The 20,596-nt window shown below is 37.8% G+C and overlaps 1 protein-coding gene across 2 annotated transcripts in view; it reads left to right on the forward strand.

Annotated features, from left to right (window-relative positions):
* The window catches only part of OSBPL10 (oxysterol binding protein like 10), a 120,051-nt gene that overhangs the window by 16,852 nt on the left and 82,603 nt on the right, over positions 1-20,596 (forward strand). Inside the window, exons 1-3 of one of the 2 annotated variants that reach the window (XM_074860764.1) lie at positions 15,088-15,147; positions 17,904-18,079; positions 19,843-19,922. In XM_074860764.1, coding sequence (XP_074716865.1) covers positions 15,089-15,147; positions 17,904-18,079; positions 19,843-19,922 — 315 coding nt within the window. In that variant the 5' untranslated portion in view covers position 15,088. Of the gene's footprint in view, positions 1-15,087; positions 15,148-17,903; positions 18,080-19,842; positions 19,923-20,596 lie in introns of those variants that run through there. The other variant, XM_074860759.1, reaches the window with a different exon arrangement.

A 20,596-nucleotide genomic window follows, 5' to 3' on the forward strand; every position in this document is an offset into this window, starting at 1 on the left:
AATTTTATCTTGTCTGTTTGAGGTGCCAGGTAAGAGATCAAACAGCTAAGGAGTAGCATCTATTAAGACTGTTTGCAAACAGTTGATAACATTGGGGTGTAAACTAAAAGAAAACTACAAACAAGTGGTTAAATACAGAAGTACTTAATACAGCATTGATTTTTATCATAATTAGGGACAAGGAAAAAAAGCTAGAAGGAAGAACTTTTTGAACTGCACTTGAAGGAAAGACACAAAAATGAATTCTAAGTCTTTACTGAAGAGAACTTAGTACAGTAGAGTAATTTTGCCCGCTTCTGGTTCTTAAAACTGAAGACTTCTGGTAACTGAAGGGAAACATACTGCTTATAACTGCTAGTTGAGGAAATGGTTAAGCTATAACAACTTGATCTTTCCTTCTTCCAGATCTCCCTGTAACATTTCAATATTAGGACTATGGAGGTTCATGAGGATGTTTACAATGTAGCCTAAATATGCAGCCACTAAAAATAAAATTTGGGGTTCTAGCTAGTGCTAGAACCATAGAATTTCAAGTTTAATATAAGTCTCATAACTTATGCTATTTCCCATCACATGGAAAAAAGCCTGCCCTTTTGCTATAATATATTTAATGCCGGTTTTGCCAAAAAGGAGAGCACAAACCTGACCTGAGAGAATCTAAAAACTCTGAAGTTGAACTAGAAGCAGACTCTAAAAAATCTTTTATTTGTCTCATTAATTCATTGTTCCATGGTTTGATCTTCTACAGGCAGATGATTCTGCTTTATACCTTTGATAAGCAGTGATGTTGTCAGCATGTTTAGAAATCGGTTTTGCTATCATAGTTTCATTATTGACACTATTTCTTTAATACCCATGTACTAGTTTATTGCGAAAGTGAAGAATTTAAACTTCTCTTTTGAAGCTGTCTGTTCGTAGCTCAGAAGTTCATAATTTCAGTTATGCCAAAGGAGCTTTTTTTATTTGTGTGGGAGGGTGGATTAGATCAGCAATTTCTGAATTGCTTTTATAACTAGTGTGATTGTAACTATAGAAATGACAACAAATTATGTTAAGCTTTTTAAAAGTTACTAGTGAGGTTGTGGCTTTTTGTAGAGCAAACCAATTGCTTTTGTATTAAGAATGATGTCAAATTTTATTTAAAAGTACCTGCTTGCCATCTGATCAGCCAATGACTCTTCTCAGTAGTTCAGTAAGATATAACAAGGGATTTGACAGAAACGTATGTTATGTAATGTAGGAGTCTCCTGAAAAATAAAATTTTTTGTAATTTTAAAATGGAAATTGATGTAGTACTGAGTACAGTAGAAACTAATTTGTCAGGACTGCTGGTACTGAGCGGTGCAAATTGTTCTTACTGTTTGTTTTCTTCGACTGCCTGTCTAAAATTCGTATTAGTAAAGTAGTTGCTAGTGTGGGAGAGGCTGTATTTTCAGCCTGGGAGAAAGTTGTTGCATAAAAGCTTACTTTCCAAGGAGTTTGGACTAGTTGAAAGTTGATAATGGGGCAGCAAGTGAGCTTCTCTGTGTGCTGGACAAGCTGTCAAGTCAGGACTGCTAGGTTCAATGACTAATGCGTGTGACCTTGTTGTGGATGAGTGGAATGCACCTCACTCAAAAGAGAGAAGCAGCAGTATGTTTTATTGAGGTAAAAGAATAATTTGACAGAGTTCAACAATTTTAATAGAATTTAACAAAGTTTAACAGTGGTTTAACAAGGCTCAATAAGTTTGATGGTAAGGTTCACCTTATTAATTACTGCATGGAAGAAATGTACAAAGGAAAATTGGATTAGAATTGAGTTAGAATGATTCACATAGAGACTGGAGATGCAGGGAGTAAGCTAGGACCCTCCTGCTGAGTCATGAGGTTCAGAGTGGACCCCCTTGCTTTCTAAACTCCTTATAGGAGCCTAGGTGCAGATGGATCCAGTCTTAGTCTCAGACTTGGGCAATGGTTTATGTCTAATGGAAGAAATACAAAGACTAGGGAGGACCCTCCTGTTGAGTCACAAGGTTCAGAGTTGTGGTGGTTTAGCCCCTGCCGGGGTCTGAGACCACGCGGCCGCTACCCCTCCCCCACAAAGGGAGTGAAATACAAAGGCCCAAGACTGAAATAAGGAAAGGTTTAATACAACAATGCAATAGCAACACAACCAACAACAACAATAACAATAACAGTAATAGTGATAGCAATGAACAGAGCAAAATAGCTACCAAATACAGCAGTTTGAAGCACGATGTACAAAACCACGAGTGCACCGCGCTCCCGCGCCAGGAAATGTGACCTGCCAGGATTTGATGTCCGCATGGTATCTGAATAACCCGGCTAGAGCTCCCCCCCTCTGCTGGGGAAACTTAACCCTATCCTGGTTAAACCAGGACAAGAGTGGACCCCCTTGCTTTCTAAACTCTTTATGGAGCCTAGCTGTGGCTGTGTCCAGTCTTAGTCTCAGACTTAGACAACTATTTATGTCTAATGGAATTACTTACACAATGTTTATAATAATATTGAGAGCTACATGGGTTAGTAATGTTTCATTAATATTAATTCAGCATGCTATCTTTCACTTACTGAGGATCTGTCATAGGTAAGAGGTCTCTCTGCTTTGGGTAAAGAAGGATCTGTTAGTCTTGGGTAAGGGATCTCAAACCTTGAGAGGTATCCCTGCTCAAGGGATGAGTCACCTGGCGTGCAGTCCAGCCGCAGTTCAGGAAGAGCTCCAACTGGGCCCATCCTGATGGTAATATTTGTAGAGTGAAGTAGTTGGCTACTAGTCAATAGTATAGACAAGATAGATGTCTTCATTTTAGCTCTGGTATCTTGTTCTGTACTTTGGTTATCTTGTATTTTTGGGTTTTGAGACCACCTTTTGAAATATTTTTCTGAGGCAGCTTCACTCCCTTGTATGTAAACCAGGAGCTTTCCAGCTTGCAGGTTCACCACAGGGAGTGAGGCCTGCTGCTCCTTAGTCAGCCTGAACCGAAGTACAGCTAGGGGTCAGGTGTATTTGTCACAGACCCACAGCTGAAAATACTGCCCAGTGGTTTCCATGTAATGCTTGTAGCTGCAGAGGAAATGAATCTCTTTCCTGCTGGATGGATGGCTGTGCAAAGTTCCTCTTCTACCCAAAAACTGACACGGCTGCATTATTCTTTAACTGACTACAACTCTTATTATTTTATAGGCTATACTGGGATGTGGTGCTGAGCACTACTACTGGTCAGTGACGGGAACAAAGAAATGAAGGTGACAGAGCAGTAGTTCTAATGTGACACCAAATAGAAGAAGGCTAGTTTAGCTGAACTAGGTTTTTAAAGTGGGAATCATCAATTCTTCCTTGAGGAGGAAGAGTGAGAAATTACAAATGATTTTCACTTGTGCTTTCTAAGGACAGCTTTTTTTCACTTTGCCCAATCATGTTGATGGAACAATTTACTGAGATTTTGGCAGAACAGTTGCTGTTTACTTTGCACAACTGCTGTGGACTGTGGTGTAAATGAGCAAGATGTTGTATTTCTATCTAAAAGTAAGTGATTTAGAGGTTTAAAGGACTTGTGTCTGTTTAGCCTTTTTTTTTTCCTTCATTTTAATTTAGTGATCATAAAGGAATTGTACATATTGAGGAATACTAGAGCTACTTTGTGTATTTTTGTCAATATAGTAGCTTGGGAATGGAATTGTTCACATGGAATGCAAACAGTTATAAGAGGATGTCTGTGCTGATTTCCTAAGTCTTCATCCATGGAAATGCATCAAATGTAAATCAAGTTAAATATAATTTTTGGAAGGGTTTTAGCTTCTAGAGGAATGTCAAGTTCTTTGGAGTCTCATATCAGTAACTTACACAGAATTAAATATCTCTGACTTTCTTCCAAATAACAATGTTGGAAAAGCAGATTAGGAGAAGAAGATGTAAAACTTACTGCATAGTTAAGAGGGAAAAATGAACATGGCTTCCGTTTCTTTGTAGGCTTTTAAAATGATTTAGTAGTTACAAATTACTTTGCATATTCCAGTTGTTGCCTGCTGATATAATTAGGATGAATGCCTTTTTTGGTTTGGGTCAAGCTGGTAGATGGTGTCAGAAATGACCCTCCTTTGCTTTTGTGGTAGCTTGTACCAGCTGCTTTTACGACACCAGAAGATGAGCCACTGGTTCACCTTACTGCTGAATGGGGGAGACCCTCTCCCAACTGTCTCCTCCTTCTATAATTTTTTTCCCCTGGTTTAGCAAATCGAATTGGTTACCACTGAGTTTGAGCAGTAGAGAAGACCCAAGGGATGGGTTGTGACCATGTAGCAGGGGAGGAAGGAAGGAAGAGGAGTGGTGATGAGCCCTAAGTTTTAATGAGGTTTTAACCCCACCTCATGTCTGCAGCTTAGCCGGTTGTAACTCGTGTCTTGTAAAGAAAATATAAGATCTATAAATGTAACCCACACTTGGCAGTAAGGCTAGCACGCCAGTTTCTGAGGGAGAGGGAAGTAATCATATGTCTCAGTTAACCAAGGCCTGTTTCTGATCACTCCTTTACCACTTGTGTTTCTTCCTCACTCATTTAACCATTGTAGTAGAGGTTGTGAGTCAGTGCCATCAGCTGCTGTTGTTCATAACGTCATCTGCCACCAGCCCATCAGTTCTAGTATCACTGAGCACAGGACTTTGTTAGGGTTGTTTGGTTGCTGCTCCGCAGGGGTGATGATCTCTAGCAATGAAGTGGAGGGGAGCAGACAATGTGAAGGCATAACAGCTTCTCCTGCCACAGCATGCATTACTAACATGTGATTTGGAGCCTGCAGGTATTCAGTAATAAATGTGACGTAATATTTTAAAATGGTACCTGTTGGAAGTTTTTGAAGGTTTAGAATGCAAAAATATGTTCTGAGAAAGCACGCATAGAAGATGGAATGCCTTTACAGACTCATTTAGATTCCTGTGTACTTCAGAATATTTCCCTGCTTGCTCTACACAAATGATTTTTTTATTTTTTATTTTTTATTTATTATCTTGTGGTAGTGTTTCTGGCACATTACTCTTCCGGGAAGACTAGGGAAAGCAGGAACTAATTTCTTGAGGCTAATATGACTGGAGGAGAGCATCCTAGGTGTGTCTCATAAATCACAAAAGAACAAAGAGAGTGCTTTTTCTGCATGCTGGTCCCCTTTAAGCATAGCAGGAATGATATAACTAGATCTGTACACAGTGTGCCTGGGAGTGTTGAATGTAGATTTGCATTTCCACTTGTAGGTTTACTTTTTCCATATACGTAGGTTTTTATGTTAGCAGGTGGGAAGACAGGAGTCAAGAGTATGGTATAGGGCAGAAATGAGTGAGAAAAAATAGTACTATGGTTATTCCTCTGTGGTTGAAAAATAAAACCCCAAGCCTCAGAGCATACACCATCACTTAGGATACTTTGTAGGGTTGGAAGTAGGAAAGACCAAATGAGAGTAACAGAAGCATCAGAATTATTCTCTACAGTTCTATCCCTGCTGATAAATGCAATAAAGTGCTATGTCATTAAAATAGCCCTCAGAGGGATGGTTTAATGAGATTTCTTGAACTGAATTAAGAGTATGTTGTCAACAAAAGGGTGGCAACCTCCTTGAATACACCTCACTGCTTCTTACTCCCTCTTACTTTGCCATGACTCTGGTGTCCTGTTGATAGTGAGCTGAATTCCATTACCATGCTAAAACGGCAGAAAATTAACCTGGCCAAAAAAGATCTTAAACTAAGTATATATTGGGTGTTGATATCTTTCTTGTTAAGTACTCCAGCTTACATCTTTACTGCTTCCAGTATGTGCTTGCTTTGGTCTACTGAAACTATGCAGCTATCAAGAGAAAATACAATGCTCTATGTAGCTTAGGAGAATGATACAAACATACTCTCAAAGTGTGGTCTCATGCTGGCTTTTCTGTTGATCACCTGATAGGCCTTGGAAGAAGTAACCAACTAATTCTTTCCTTTAAGGATGTGTTCAAGAAGTTGATGAACTAATTTTGGTGAGAAGCAGGAAAACACCCAATCTTCACTAGTCTAATAATTACCCTATAGTACATATAGTCCAGTGCAGGAGAATGTTTTGCTCTGGATGGTGGTTGGAAGTTTGCCTAGTAGAGTGCTTTATTCTTCACTGTAGTGTCAAATGATTCTTCAAATTTTTCTGTTTACTTGGTTTTAGGTAAATTTACTGAAAAGCTTTTGGCACATTCCACTGTTAAAAGTGCTCTGCTTGTCTACTCCTTCATCCCTCCACTTTGTTTCCTCTATAAATTGTCCCTTACTTGTTGGCAGCAGAGTGGTCATAGTAAAACTGAGGTTCTGTCTCCATAAACCATGACATATGTGACTGCTCTAAGTAATTTTCAGCAACATCTTTCTATTGAAAACTTTTAGGTTGGTGACATCTTTTTATTAAGAGAGTTTATGAATCCTATCTAACCTTTTATAATTAATGTTTAATAATTAAAAATGAGGGAAGAGCGAAGTAACAGCAAAGACACTTCAGTGATTTAGCTATTTTGTTCAATAATTACTATATACAAAATAGTGCAGATTTTATAGCACAGAATTTACAATTCAGTTCCATGACTTAAGACACCTTTCCTGTGACTTTGGTTTTTTTTACAGTCTGTCTTAAAGCAACCTTGGTTTCCAGTAAGCAGTAAAAATGAATTGGAAAGAACTCCCAATGGCCAATTTGCTTGCATTGACATTTACTCCTTTTTATTTATATGCAGGTCAACTCCCGGAAGTTCCCTGATTTACCACTACAAACTGGTACTGTTGTGCATAGAACCATATTCACCTGTGAGGAACAGACTCATTAGGTTTCACCTACATAGATAATTGGTCTGGCTTTTAACTTGGAGACATGCAGCCCGGATACTTCCAGCTGAGAGATAACAGACTCCTTTTGTCTGTGTAATTGGCTCAAGATATGACTTGAATGATATTCCTAATTTCTGTTCTCTCCTTGTTGAATTGAGCAAAAAGCAGCACTTAAAGTAGCTGAACTACTCTGTAGCTACTCTAATTGAAGCTAGAGTAGTCTTGTAATTTGAGCTACTTCTATTTGCAGTCTATTGTGTGGTCTGATTACTTGAATAGTTTGCTTTATAATCCCACCTGGAGGTGTTTGGGCCATCCCTTGGTTTGTCATTCAGCAGTTGTCTCTTCCTCAGCTTCAGCGTTCATGCTGTTGTTCAGGGTCACTCTCTGTGCCTTTATTTGTTTCATTAATATTTTAGTCTCTGAAAGTATTTTATCTCCAGGTGAAATCCTAATATCAGGTCTGGCATAAAAACTCAGGGTCATATTGGTTGTCTTGTAGCTGAGTGCTTTTCTGTATACAGTCTGCAGTTCTTGGCAGCAAAAGGGAGCTCTAAAAGTCTGCAGATGTTTGATGTATGAAGGTGCTGCCTCTAGATGGGACATAATATCCAATAACAGTAGTGCTGGGTTGAGTTGGGCTTAATTCTGAACAGTGAGGAGTACAGTTTGTTGGAGAAGAGAGAGGAAGAGTGGGGAGGCACAAGTCAGAGAAACATAAACCAACTTTGCCTCTGCAAATAAGGGTTTGGTTCATCATTGGTACACCATAAGAGGGAAGTGATACAAAAGTTTAGGATGGGGCCAGTGGAAGACACTGTGTGTGCAGTAGACACAGGGAGGTGTGTGTATGAGAGAGTTTACTGCTTCCTTCCTGCATTTTCTGTCCTTCTAGTATTAGTATCTGTCTCTCTTCATGTAGTTCAGAGAGCAGGCTCTAGTTGCCGAAGGAGGAGGAGAGGGGTGTGGGGATATATCAATTGAACAGATGTTTTTTCTTCAGCAGTGTCTTTCAGGGGGTGTGTATGTTTGGGATTGCCAAAATTTAGTAGCTGCAAGTTGTAGAGAATTTGGATTATGGGTGATAGTATTTCGAGATGAAATTATGATTTAGACCTGGCTGACTTACACAAATTCAATGGCATGTGGTTTTCTTTAAACTTTGTTGTGTGGTAGTGCTGATACAAAACCAGCAGTTCCAGGCTCCCTGTGAGTGTGTGTTGTTGGGGCATTATATTAGGTGACTGAACTTGTTACTCTCTCATTATACTGCATGAGAACCAGGCTGTCAAATGGATGTATTTGATTCATTTATGGATGTTGTAATGGCAAGTACTGGAAGGACCAAGCTAAGGTCACATCTTCCCTTTTCAGACCGGAAATCTCCTGCAGAATGTGGCAAGTAGGAGACGGAAATCTCTGTAAAATACTGCCCTTGGTCAAATCTCACTTCATTATTGATCTGTCTTCATATATGACCTTACTTGGAAATGTGTTCTCTGTGTGTGTTTACATGACCCTACTGAAAGTAGAGACTGTTGAAAGAATAATATGTAATAGTGTCAGTCACTGCTGGACTCATTAGTGCTCTGAGCAGCTGTGTTCACAGTGGCTGCATTCAGGGCTGCCTTCTTTTTGATTACTTTTCCTTCAAATATGTCTGTGGGGTGCTTACATTTTCTTAGTATGTTTAATGTATGTGGTAGAGCCTTTGGTTCAGCATTTCAGGCTTCCTGCATCTGTTATTCGGCTTGTTGGAGAGTTGTATTTGTGGTATGTTAGGCCATCTTCTAAACTGTTTATTTCATGATATATTTTGTAAGTACTCTGTGGAAGGTGAGCTGCTGCTGGGCCCTAGGCAATTTTTGATGTGAAGTGTGCTTGCCAAACCTGTCAAATCTTATGGAACCCATTGCAGAAAGCGACAAGCAAAAAAGTGACATGTTTTTATGCAAGGTCAAATATTTCTGTATTGCATATGATTTTGGTGTGGTTTTTTGTTACAGAAAAGAATAGGCAATGAGGTTCCTGGCACGGCTGTCTCAGTTTTGGGAGATGTTTAGAACTTTGTGGTGATGCAGCTGTTTGTTCAGCAGTTTTGACAGCTGCTAATGTCAGTAGAGAGAATTACAAATAGCAATATGGGAAAGCTGCTTTCACAAGCTAGGTGCAATCGAATGTCTCATTATATATATATTTTCTTTATATTTTCTTTATTTTGGGGAAGAAAGACTTTTTCCAGTTTTTAGTGATCTCCCCCCCCCCCGCAATATTTAGTTATTTTTTTATAGGTGACTTTTTTATGGTAATGAAAGCAAATTAGTCAGTTTTTCTCATTTACTTACTACTTCTCACCTAGTTTGTGTGTAGGTCCTCCTAAGAGTTGTTTCTCTGGATAGACTTAAGGTACTTTCCAACTAGAATATTCCTTGACTAAACAAAGTGCGTGCATTCTACTCCTTTGCATCCTCTTGGGATGACTAGGTGAAATCTAAACATCTTAATGTAAAACCCACTTTAGCTAGATTTGGGGAGAACAGAAGAAAATGAAGAGCTTGATTTCTGATAGTTGTCTTGTTTATTGGTAGGTGTTTTATTGCTAGCTGGGACAGACCAATAGTGTGTAAAGATTTGGAGCAGAGAAGCAGTTGTCCATACAGGCTCCAGAGTAGGTCTCTGTAATTTTACTTTCTCAGAGGAGCAAAGTCTTGCTCCTGGATAAGGTGGAAAGATGGCACTGTGAGAGGATAAGCCGGACAGCTGCTTCATTTTGATGCCCAAATGGCTGCAGATGACTATCCTGTGGACCTGGCTTCAGTGACAACCAATTTAGCAGCAGTCTTATGTCATATGGAGCAGTGCCTTCCCCTCAGATGGAAATGGAGTTGGTGTGTGTAACTAGTTGTCTCTCTGTATGCTTCCCGTATCTTGTTTTAGAATTGCATAGAAGCCTTTCTAAAGCGTAATGCCCTTTCACTGCATGCGGATTATTGGAAGTGACATGGAAGTACTCTGTTCTTATTTTGGTTTAGACCTTGGTGGTTTTTCTTATGAAGGAAAATGCATTTTCTTATCTAGAAGCTCTTGTTTTTAATCTGTGACCTGAATCGAGATGAAAATAACATTGCCAGAATTAAGATTGCACTGGCCCATTTATTCCCCCAATTATGTCACTGCTACCTTTTTCTCTCTGATCCGCAGTGCAAAAATCGGAGTCTACTTAATAATTAAGTAGTAGTGAATTTAGAGCAAATAAAAAGGAAGGTGGCAAGCTCTACTAAATGACACAAAGTAGCATTGGGCAGCCAGCCAGTTTGGGCTGTGAGCAGTAAGTGCTGTTTATGGTATCAACCTCCACTGTGTACCTTTTGTTTATGTGTTTGCCCCTAAATTGCAGTTGTTACCTCACAATGTGGCCATGTTGTGCTAAAGGATAGATTGGTGTGATGAATGTACTTTTCCACAAATCTGTATGACTTCTGAGCCTGATGGGTAAAAATGGATGCATTATTTTTAAGGCTATTTTTCCTCCCTCAGTCCTAAAAAGCAACCTCTAAGCAAATCTATTTGAAATTAGAAAATGAATATTAATATTTATCCTTACTGTAGTCTCTTCTTTACTTAAATAAAATTTGGGCAGCATGTCTGTTGCTGACTATATAGAATTTCAGGCCATAGAAAGTAGTTATCATGGCAAGCAGAAGTTGATAAACTGATGAGCTGGTCAGTAGCAATTGTTTCTGCAGATGCCCAGAAAGAAATGATGTTTTGGTTCGTAAAGTGGGCTTGCTTGTAAACTTGAAAGATTGACTGGGACATGACAAAACAGGAAGGGAGATTTCTCTTAAGATTTTATTTGTGTGAGAGTTCTGTGGATGTTAAAATCATGAAGGGCATGATGATCAAAACCAAGCAGTCCATCTATTAGCTGTGGATAATACTTCCTCTATTTCTTATCTCCATTATAGATATGAACATTTCTAAAAGTATCCAGCAAATTGTAGTTCAGCTTGACTGATATGCAATTACAATAATGCAGAGAAATTATTATTTTAAAAATCCAGTTTTCATTCAGAGACGCTCAAAGTCAGTAAAGCTTTTAATGAATACTGTGGTTCTTTACATTTTCTTATGTTAGAAAATATGATAAACTGAGGAACCTCAATGCATAAAGGACGTTAAACAGTTAATGAAATGTAAGCATGTTTTCCCAACCACCTGTCTTTAAATGACAACTTTAGAGATGATTTTTAATAATAAAGTCCTTGACTGTCAAGTGTGTATGCCATGCTTTATCTTTATTGGCATGAATAATTCCATTAATCTTATGGCTTATGGTAAAAGGAAGAAAAAAGAATTAAGCAGTTGCATAAATGTCATCTCTGAGATGGTCTAATAAGATAGAGTTTCCTAAAAGTGAAATATTTCTGTGTGACATCTCGTTCAGTTACTGGAACCATAAACTTTGCTTTTCTTTGACACAGTCATTTACCTTCAATCCTATAATTCTTACCTAGTTTTTTTAAACTACCTTAAAAAAAAAAAAAAAGAAGAGAATTATAGAGTAGTATGGTTCCCTACTCTTGAAAGTGTCCTCTTTTTGAGGATTATGGAATCAAGAACATGCCCTGACAGTGACTGGAGGAAAATTGGGAAGGAGTGGAAAACGTGTTTGGAAACTCAGAAATGTTGAGAAGAAAGTGGTAGAAAGAGAAGGTAGTGAAATTCTTCTGTTGGTGAGCTGCTTCTGTTCTTGAGCTAATTTGATGCTGAAGTGTGTAGTGGAGCATAGTATTTGTCACATTGGAATAATAAATTCAGCAGTCTGAGAAGGGGAAATACATGAATTGTTACTTTTCTAATATGATAGGGAAGGTGACATTGCCTATCAGGGTTTTAAATCAGGGTGAAGACTTCGTGCTGTTTCAAATCAATGTATTTTATCTGAACAATTCACATTTTTATGGTTAAAGCAAAATAAAAAATAGATCATAAAGTGCGTATTGTGAGACTGGTTTAGGAGAAAAGGTGTCTGTGGAAGAGCTAAAGTGGTGTTTAGAGCAAAAAGCTCCTCTATCCATCAGTGAGAAAGTAACTGGGGAAAAGATCTCCAAAAAGCTAAAACCAAGGCTAGCCTGCTGTAAAAACCCAGCATGCCTCTCCATCCAGAAGTAGTTGCTGTGTTAGGTCATCATATAATGAAAACCATTTTATTGTTTGGAGATTATGGAAGGTTTTGTCTTTAGTCAAAGGATTTGTTTATGCTACTGTGCAGTATTCGGGCATCCATACCAATCTTAAACAGATGAGCTCTGGGATTACATACAGTCCAACTATGAAGCATGGATTCCAATGTAGGCTAATTTATGAACCCAAGGAAGTAATTAATACAATGCTGCTTTCCAAAAGAGGTGAGCTTTTTAGCAGATTGAGTCCATAATTGAAGATTTGACTGGGATTGCAGTTGTCCAGTTGCAACAGTCTTTGTATAAAAAACCTCTATCACATTGTGAGTTCAAATTGTAAATTGTACAAAATCTAGTCCAGAAAACTGACTTAATTGGGGAAGAAGGGTGTGGGGAAAATTCAAATCACTAGGAATACACAATGGAAAGACTTGGCAGTCCTACCTTGAAAACTTAGTGGGATTACAGAGTAGTGAAAACTTATTTCAGATGGTTAGTTTCTCAGACGTGTTCAGAATAAGGGGAGAAAAGAAGGAAGTTATTTTAAGAGGTATTTTTTCTGCTGGGAACATACCTTTGGGTGCACTGCAGACTTGCATCCGAGTGACAGTTTCAGTGAGCAGTGCACCATGTTATGGATGTGCAATTGAATGCTGAAATGCCTAGAAACGTTTTGATTTGATGTTTTTTTTAAAGTGTGCATTTCCACTGGATAATCTGGAAATGCTTAATTTGACTGGAAATGGGAAAATGAAAATTCTTAAATCCAGTGAGGTGAGTAAATTACATGGGAAACGTTCATATCATGTGCTTCTCCTATTTTTGGGTGTCTTTTTTTAACTTTTTTTTTTAATTGCCTCAAGCTGGGATAGTGTTGGAAATGTCAAATTTTCTCATGGAAGACTTGTATAGCTGCTGTTCTCTGCTGACAAGCTCTGATGGTAGACCATTTTAATCTAGTATATTACCAGCATTTTACCACTTTTTAAACCATAGTCATTGCTTTTTCTGAAATTCTTCTTGAATGGGGAACGAATAATAAATTATTATAATATACAATTATTAATATAATTATTACTATAATAAATGCTCATATGGGTGAATGGAAAATCCAGTTGAAATAGTTTATTGGTACAGTGGTGGATTCTCTCTCTTCCCCTCTAAGAATTCGGAAGGCAACATAGTTACACTGCCTAATATATCGTAGTAGTTCTGCCTGACATTTTTGTTTTTTTAAAAGACTGTAAGGTGAATGGATAAAGGGGATATGAATGAAACCTGATGAGTGTGTAAATAATACATATAGTTAACAGAATTTGTAAAACTGAGGATTTATTCTGACAGTGTGCTGATTTTGAAATATGGGAAGTAAAATAGAAATCAAGTGTAATCAGGCTATATTGACAAACTCTTGAGTAACTTAAAGTCTTGGTAGTGTCAGACTGTGGGATTTTTGTGGTTTTGTGTTTTTTTTTTTTTTTACTTGATAGAACAGCAGTAAAATTCTAGTTCTCTGGGTGTGGCTGAATGTTTTATATCGTAATTGATATGCATTTGGTTGAACGGCAGAGGGGAGTATCCTGGTGAATCCCAGGAGCTTGAGGGAGGCTGGGCCAGAGGAGCAGGAAACCTGTAGTCTCTGAACAGATTTGAGTTTAAAGTGAGAAATCCAATTGGCCAAGGCTTTTCCTTTGTAAAATGGCCTGCTTTTTCTTCCTGTAATTTTATGTCTACTTTGAACAGTGCTTAAGCAGTTAAAACTTCTTAAAGCAATAATTTTCTAGCTTACCATTAATTTAGAAAAAAACCCAGAATTATGATTTTGTCCAATTTTAGAATAGCAGAAAAATTTAGCTGTCTTAGAAGTATCTGTCAGTAACAGTTATTTCATCATTTTTGTATAGAACTAATTGTTTGTGTGTCTAGTACAACATAACTGGACTCTGCTAGCTCTTATCTGACTGTTCTCTAAAGCAATTAATTACATGAATATGACATCATGGGTAAATGTGTGCTCTGTGAGCAAGGCCAGTAGAGAAACACAGAATAAGGTGGCAAGATAAATCCCTTCTAGAGGTTAGTGCTGTTATATCCCTGGTGTTCAGAACAAATGGCTTTTGGAACTCAAGTTAAAAGATATCCCTGTCGTTTTGATACAGTTACATGGGGCTTCTAAAATGGGACACGTACCATTCTTTTATGTTCTGCTTTATATATATAATGCTTTTTCATCCTTTGTTAATGAAGGAATCTGGTCTCCATTTCTTCTGCGTTTTTGTGATGGTCTGACCTGGGTCATCACTTGGTCTGTGATGCAAGAAAATGTTTCTGAAAGCTGCTTCTGTTTCTTCTGTCACTTTTTGTCCTCCCTCCCCTTCTCCTTTGTATGAAGTCTTGTGCTGCTTGGTTTGACATTTAATTCTTTATTCCCTCTTCTGGCTTTTGCTATCTTTTAGCAGTTTTCAAAGTGCATTACCCCCCCTCCTTCTCTTGTGAGGCTGTAGTTGTCTGTGCAGTTTACTCCTGTCTGTATTTTTGTGTGATAACACTGTGTGAAAGGTGAAGAGGGGAGTTGTGCATCAAACCATAACTCTAGAAAAGCAAATGCTTGGTTCTGTGTGATATGAATAGTGTCAGGATGCCTGTGAAAAGTTCCTGAGCTCTCCAGAGTCACAGGAAAGCTGTTTTGTTGACCAGTTTTTGCTGGGCAGTTGGGACTTAACGGTTCTGTAGATACTTCTCTTTTCTTGTATGACTTTCAAAGTTAGCAGACATGGAAACTGGTTCATCTGAGATAAGAAAGAAGGCAGGATACTTGAAGAGGGCGGATGCTAAGACTTGTGAGAATTGCCTTTTTTTTTTCTTAAGATTATTGCTTGAGTTGCACTGGAAACATGTCGCATGCTTTTACAGGCAACTAAGACATCACAGGTACTGAAAACTGGAAGTACAAGGCCAATGATGATGTTCTGTGTTTCTGAGACTCTACATAAAATAGATTAGGGTTGGCGAGAAGGTCAAGTTAACACTACTGCTGTAGCTGTGATAACGAGGATGTTGGAAGGATGCTGTCTCTGCATGGATGGATTTGCAGAAGTTGCTGCTCTCTGATGTCATTATCCTGGTAAAGGTGTATTCTGTACTCGAATGGCTGGTTTCTTTCCCTGGGGTAGCTTTATGGCAATGCAGAGCCCATCTTTATGGAGCTTACACTCATTCTGGGAGTGCTTTGCTGGTCTAGCATACAAAGGTTTCCAAGTTGAAGTGCTTGTAGTGTTTATGTAGCTTAATAGATTCTGTTCTAATAGACTTAAAGGAACTTTAATCCCTGAATCCTTTGGTCTTAATAGGAGAAGAAAAGATGATTTTTCTTGCCTCATCTTTCTTTTTTTTTTTTTTTAAAACTGTTGTTCTTCCTTTTGTTATTTGTAGAGTGGTACTGCAGTAACCACAATGATGACTTCTAAGGTAGTAATCGATAAAAGATGGCCTGATAACAAAGGCTGAAATAAATGATTTGTACCTGAGTAATAAAAGGACAATGAAATTATAATGAGGATGGCACAGGCTCAGAACGGACATTGCTGCATATAAAGCCTAGACTTGATGGCTAAACCCTGAGAGTTCTGAAAAATTGTCAGTTGGATGGAGAGAAGCACTAGCTCTAGGGCTGTATAATTTTCTCAGGGATGCAGCATCATTTCTGTTCTGTGCTCTGCTTTTTCTCGTGAATATGTAACAGATATTCCTAAAATGGACAAGGAAAACTGAGAATGAGTGAAATTAAAATTTACAATGAAATGTGCAAGTCTGACTTTTTTAATTGTATGTTTTCCGATTCTGCTGTTTTCATGTGCAGTTAAGTGTATCATCTTTCCCTACTAAGCAACCTGAATAGGAAAAAATGCTTTGTAAGTGGGAGAGCAGTATTGTAAAATCATTTAAAAGTCAAACAAAACAGGAAGGTTATGGATTGGTGTAATACAAGTCGATAAGGTAATCTGAAATTTTGGCAGTTTCCATTTAAGGCCTCCTTATTTTTAACACTACTATGGAAAACATTGTGGTGGTTGGCATTCAGATTGCCATTTCTTTAGTCTTTTTTTTTTTTGTGGTGAAGATAAACTGAAGAGAGGTGCTTCAAGACTACAAAAGGGAGGCTTTCCATTTGTTTCAAGAGGGCAGGGATGCAGAGGCACTTATGGGAGATGTGGGAGAGAGAATCAAGGCAGAAGTGAGGGCTGTAGTGATGCACTGGTTTAAAATTACTTGGGACAGGGGTTGTTAATCTGTAATAATTTAAAGAGAATTTGATCTTTGTTTCGTTGTGCAGGCAGTGGCAGCAGAGAGTTATGCATAAATCTGGCAAAGGTAGGTTGCCCAAGCAGAATGTCTGAAGCTCTGTAAATCGTAGGTAATGATTGCTTCCATCATGTCTGGGTTTATTTAGCTTGAATAAAGAGATGAGCACAAGAATACCAGTAACTTCAACAGGTTGTGAAGACAACCCTGGAAATATTCTGTGATGGGAAAGCACAGAGGTGTTCTGCATATAGGGCTATTGAAAATGGGCTAAGACAAAATGCCACTTTCAAAACAAAGTAACGACCTGAGCAAATTTGGGGTGTACAAAGCTATAGAAGACTGAATAATCACAGTTTCTGAAATACTGTACACAAATTCATGAGACTTATGCTAATCCTATCTAGAGGAACAGTAGCAAATAGTATGCATTCCAAATGCCCATGTTAGTTGTATTAGCCAGATTGTTAGGGCTGTTTTTTTAGTAGAAGCTAAAGGGGTAACCTGCATTTGTGTGATCTTCACTGTAGTCTGTTGCGAGCCATAGCAAACTGTTCTCCTGCTGGGAGGTCGCTGTCCATCCCCTCTTGGCAAAGAGTTAAAGTTTTAAATAGTTGCTCTGTGTAATAGCATAGATGATTTCCACAGGCAAGTGAAATTTTAAGATCTGTGGTGCTGTGAAAGATAGGTTTATTTGGGGGGAAAAAAATGTTTTCAACTCTTGAGATTGACACACTAAGTTCAAAACGTCTTCGCTTTCATTTGGTGCACTTGCACAGTGCAATTAGTTTATTTTTGTTTGTATTGTCTTGCAGTCCTAGCAGCTGGTTCATTGTCAAATGACTTGTGTTTGTCAAAACTTTTTTTAAAAAAAAATCTGTGTGGTTTCTGGATTTTCACTGGCTGAGTATTTCCTCATCCTAAATATATGACCAGCAGTAAAAGTGTTTTTTTCCTTGTTGGAATTTGTTAGCAGAATGACCAAATGGAATTTACACTTCTCTCGCCTCCTAATTGTTTTCTTATACATGGGTGTCCATACTTCCTACCTAGTACTTACTGGGAACTGAATGAATGTTTAAATCCCTTGGCCAGTTTTCAAAATTACACTCAACATCTGTATGTGGAATATTATCACAAAGATGAAAATACCATAGTATCTTTAATTGTGCTCATCCCTCTGCAAAAAAATGTCACTTTTCCAAAAGACTAGTTGTGGGGAATTTGAATGTCTTTCAAGGTTATAAATGGAAAAAAAGGGGAGTGGCCAAACCCCCCTCCAAAAGAAGCAGTCTCATACTTCTTTAGTGGAACCTCTTCAGTTAGAAACTCCTTTCCTTGCTTTCATGCCTTGTATGTGAACCTCACCATTAATCTGAAAGAATCATGAGTAAAAGAATAGCTCACACATGCCCTTGAAAAACCAAACCTAGTCATCAAAATAACAGTACCTTATAAAATTATTACAAACCCTTCATTTGTTTATAATCTTGATTTAAGAACAGTCTGTGCGCTTTGAGTAAATGTATGAAAAATTCTTCAACAGAAATACTATATGACTGCAATTTCTTTGAACAGGTACTTTGTGCTGGACTTTGAGACGGGGATTCTACAGTATTTCGTGAATGAACAAAGTAAAAATCAGAAGCCACGAGGAACCTTGTCTTTAGCTGGAGCTATAATATCGCCCAGTGATGAAGTACCACACATGTTGGTGGTCTACTCTGCTAATGGAGAGATGTATAAGTTGAGAGGTACAGTGCTGCTTAAAGTGCCAGATGAGTCATTCTTCTCTCCCATTCCCGCTTCTGCATCTCTTCTCTCGTATCTCATTTCTCTTTTACTTCCGTATACTGTGAGAAAGTAGTGGTTATGCAGCTATATTGTTGCATACTGTAATAGAAAACACAGTGGAAGAGTAATCTGGAGTTAAATATGTTTGAATTTACAATATATAGACTTTCAGGGCTGGAAGATGCCTCAAGATGCCTTCTATAAGCTGCTGTTGTAGCATTTTGATTGTACAGCATATCTTGTTTGCTTCCAAAGAACGAAAAAAGCTGTTTTCATTGCTGTCCACTGCATAGGATATAATTTCTAATATTGTTCTCCCCTGCCACCATCTTGCAGATAATGTGCAGTAATGAATCTGCTGATGGATTGGAGAAGGGAAAAATGCCAGTGGAAGGCTGTTAAGATACTCTGTTCTTGTCAATCTTGGAAGAATTGAATGCACCTTTAACATAAAATTTTGCCTTTCCTTGCTCCTAAATGTAAGACAGACAATATATGGTATGTAAGAGTTACTTTGGAATAATTTAAAAGAAAAAAAAAAAAAAGAAGGTGGTATTCTGATTCAAAGGTATTTTCAGTATGGCTGATTGATCAGGATACTTTCATATCAAACTAGGTTATAAAAAAACCCAAACTGATATTAAAAAAAAAAAATGACATGTAATGCAGTGTAACAGAAGCTTAAAATTATGTTACTTTTATTCTGACCACAATTTATCAGTTGTCTAGCAGGACAGAGTATGCACGACTTCCTGTGGTACAACGTGTTGCTGTGTATGCATAGAACTGAAACACAGGAACAACCAGGGAGAGTTTCTGTTAAAATGTTTTGGAATTTGCACAGCTAGATATCATGAACACTTGTGGTTTCATTATCATGCTTTTTAAATCACTTCAGATTATCAAATACATACAATATACTGCTTTTAATGAGATCTACGAATTTGATTTAAATCGGTAAATAATTTTTATGTGGAGTCAATAACCATTGAGATACTCTTACTTCCTCTGCTATTAAGTAAAGTATTTACTGAAATTATCAACTCTGTATCGGTATTCTTAATTAGGATTACTGCAGTAGTGGTTTGTTTAGAACAAAACCAAACCTCTCTCCTAAATAGACTGACTGCCTTACATAGAAGCCAGGTGATACAGACTACAGACAATCTTTTCAAAAATATTTAAAGCTGTTTTTTAAGGGGGGGGAAATTGTGGTTTTCATTCTTGTGTCTTTAAGTTGCATGCTAATGATACACAGCTTTAAAGAGACATTTGGTTGAACTACATTAAAACAAATACTTCAGTGTCTGGGGAACTGGTAGTTTGTCTGGTAGCTGACTGACAGAGTAAGTGTAGAGGTTTTACTGATTTAAATGCTATGTTGTGGCCCTTGTCCCTCACAAAGAGAGACAAGTAAAACAAAAGTGAATTAAAAATTTAAAAACCAGTCATCTTTAGGTAATTCTGCTTTTAATAACACTTGGAGGAGATAATTACGAAGAAGACTCATAAGCTTATCTCTTCCAACTGGCAACAGCATCTTAAATTGAGGTTTAGATGTGTTGTACTGAAGAACTTATGCTACTTAAGTATGTGTAAATTAGAATTTACAGTGCATCCTAACTAATAAGTAATCTCCCCTCCTGCCCCACCCCCTTCTCTTATGCAGAAAAAAAGTATCGATTTGTGTGTGATTCCCTGCATTTTCTTGTTTCTGTTCTAGCTGCTGATGCAAAGGAGAAACAATACTGGATAACTCAGCTTCGATCCTGTGCCAAACATCACAAGGAAGGTAATTCTAAGGTAAATAATTAAGAGGGAGAAGTAACTATTACATTTTAAGTGGTGTAGGTGAAGAACAGCATGATCTGGATTATAGACTGGCTGCTGTAGTTAGTGAGTGGGTGTAGGCTTATGAATAAAAGCAAGTTGTCCTTTGTCACTAACTGGAGCAGGCTTAAGTCAGTTGAGCAATCTTAATAAATAATGTCGTATTTGTGAGAAATTAATGAAGTGCATTTTGGATGCTGTTGGTACATGGTTAATTGAGTGGCCGCGTCAACAGTTCATTAATAAATACCTGTGTGATGTCCTGATTAGTATTTAACAGTGTTAACTGATATTAGTTTTATTTCATTTTATAAGATTTAATGGCTCTTTTTGTAGAAGCTTCAGGTAGGTGTTAGCAGTGGTCAGTTTTCAACTTCTTTACCAAATCTGAAAGAGGTCATCATATGAAGATTTATAGTATTTATTTCTCTTTGGAAGTGATGTCAGAATTTTTGTCCTCAAAAAGATAAATATTTTGGACAGGTAAAAAAACATTTGGACTTTAACAGAATGATGGGTTGAGGGTGTCCGCTGCCTCCCAGTAGAAATGACGTGAATCTATTTAAATTAGAATGCACTTTGAAAGTGGGAGATATTACAAGCAAACCTACTGGAAATAAATCGTTGTTGTGTTCAATATATGTATG

The sequence above is a fragment of the Strix uralensis genome, chromosome 1 (assembly GCF_047716275.1).
Source record: "Strix uralensis isolate ZFMK-TIS-50842 chromosome 1, bStrUra1, whole genome shotgun sequence".
In the NCBI taxonomy this organism is placed as follows: Eukaryota; Metazoa; Chordata; class Aves; order Strigiformes; family Strigidae; genus Strix; species Strix uralensis.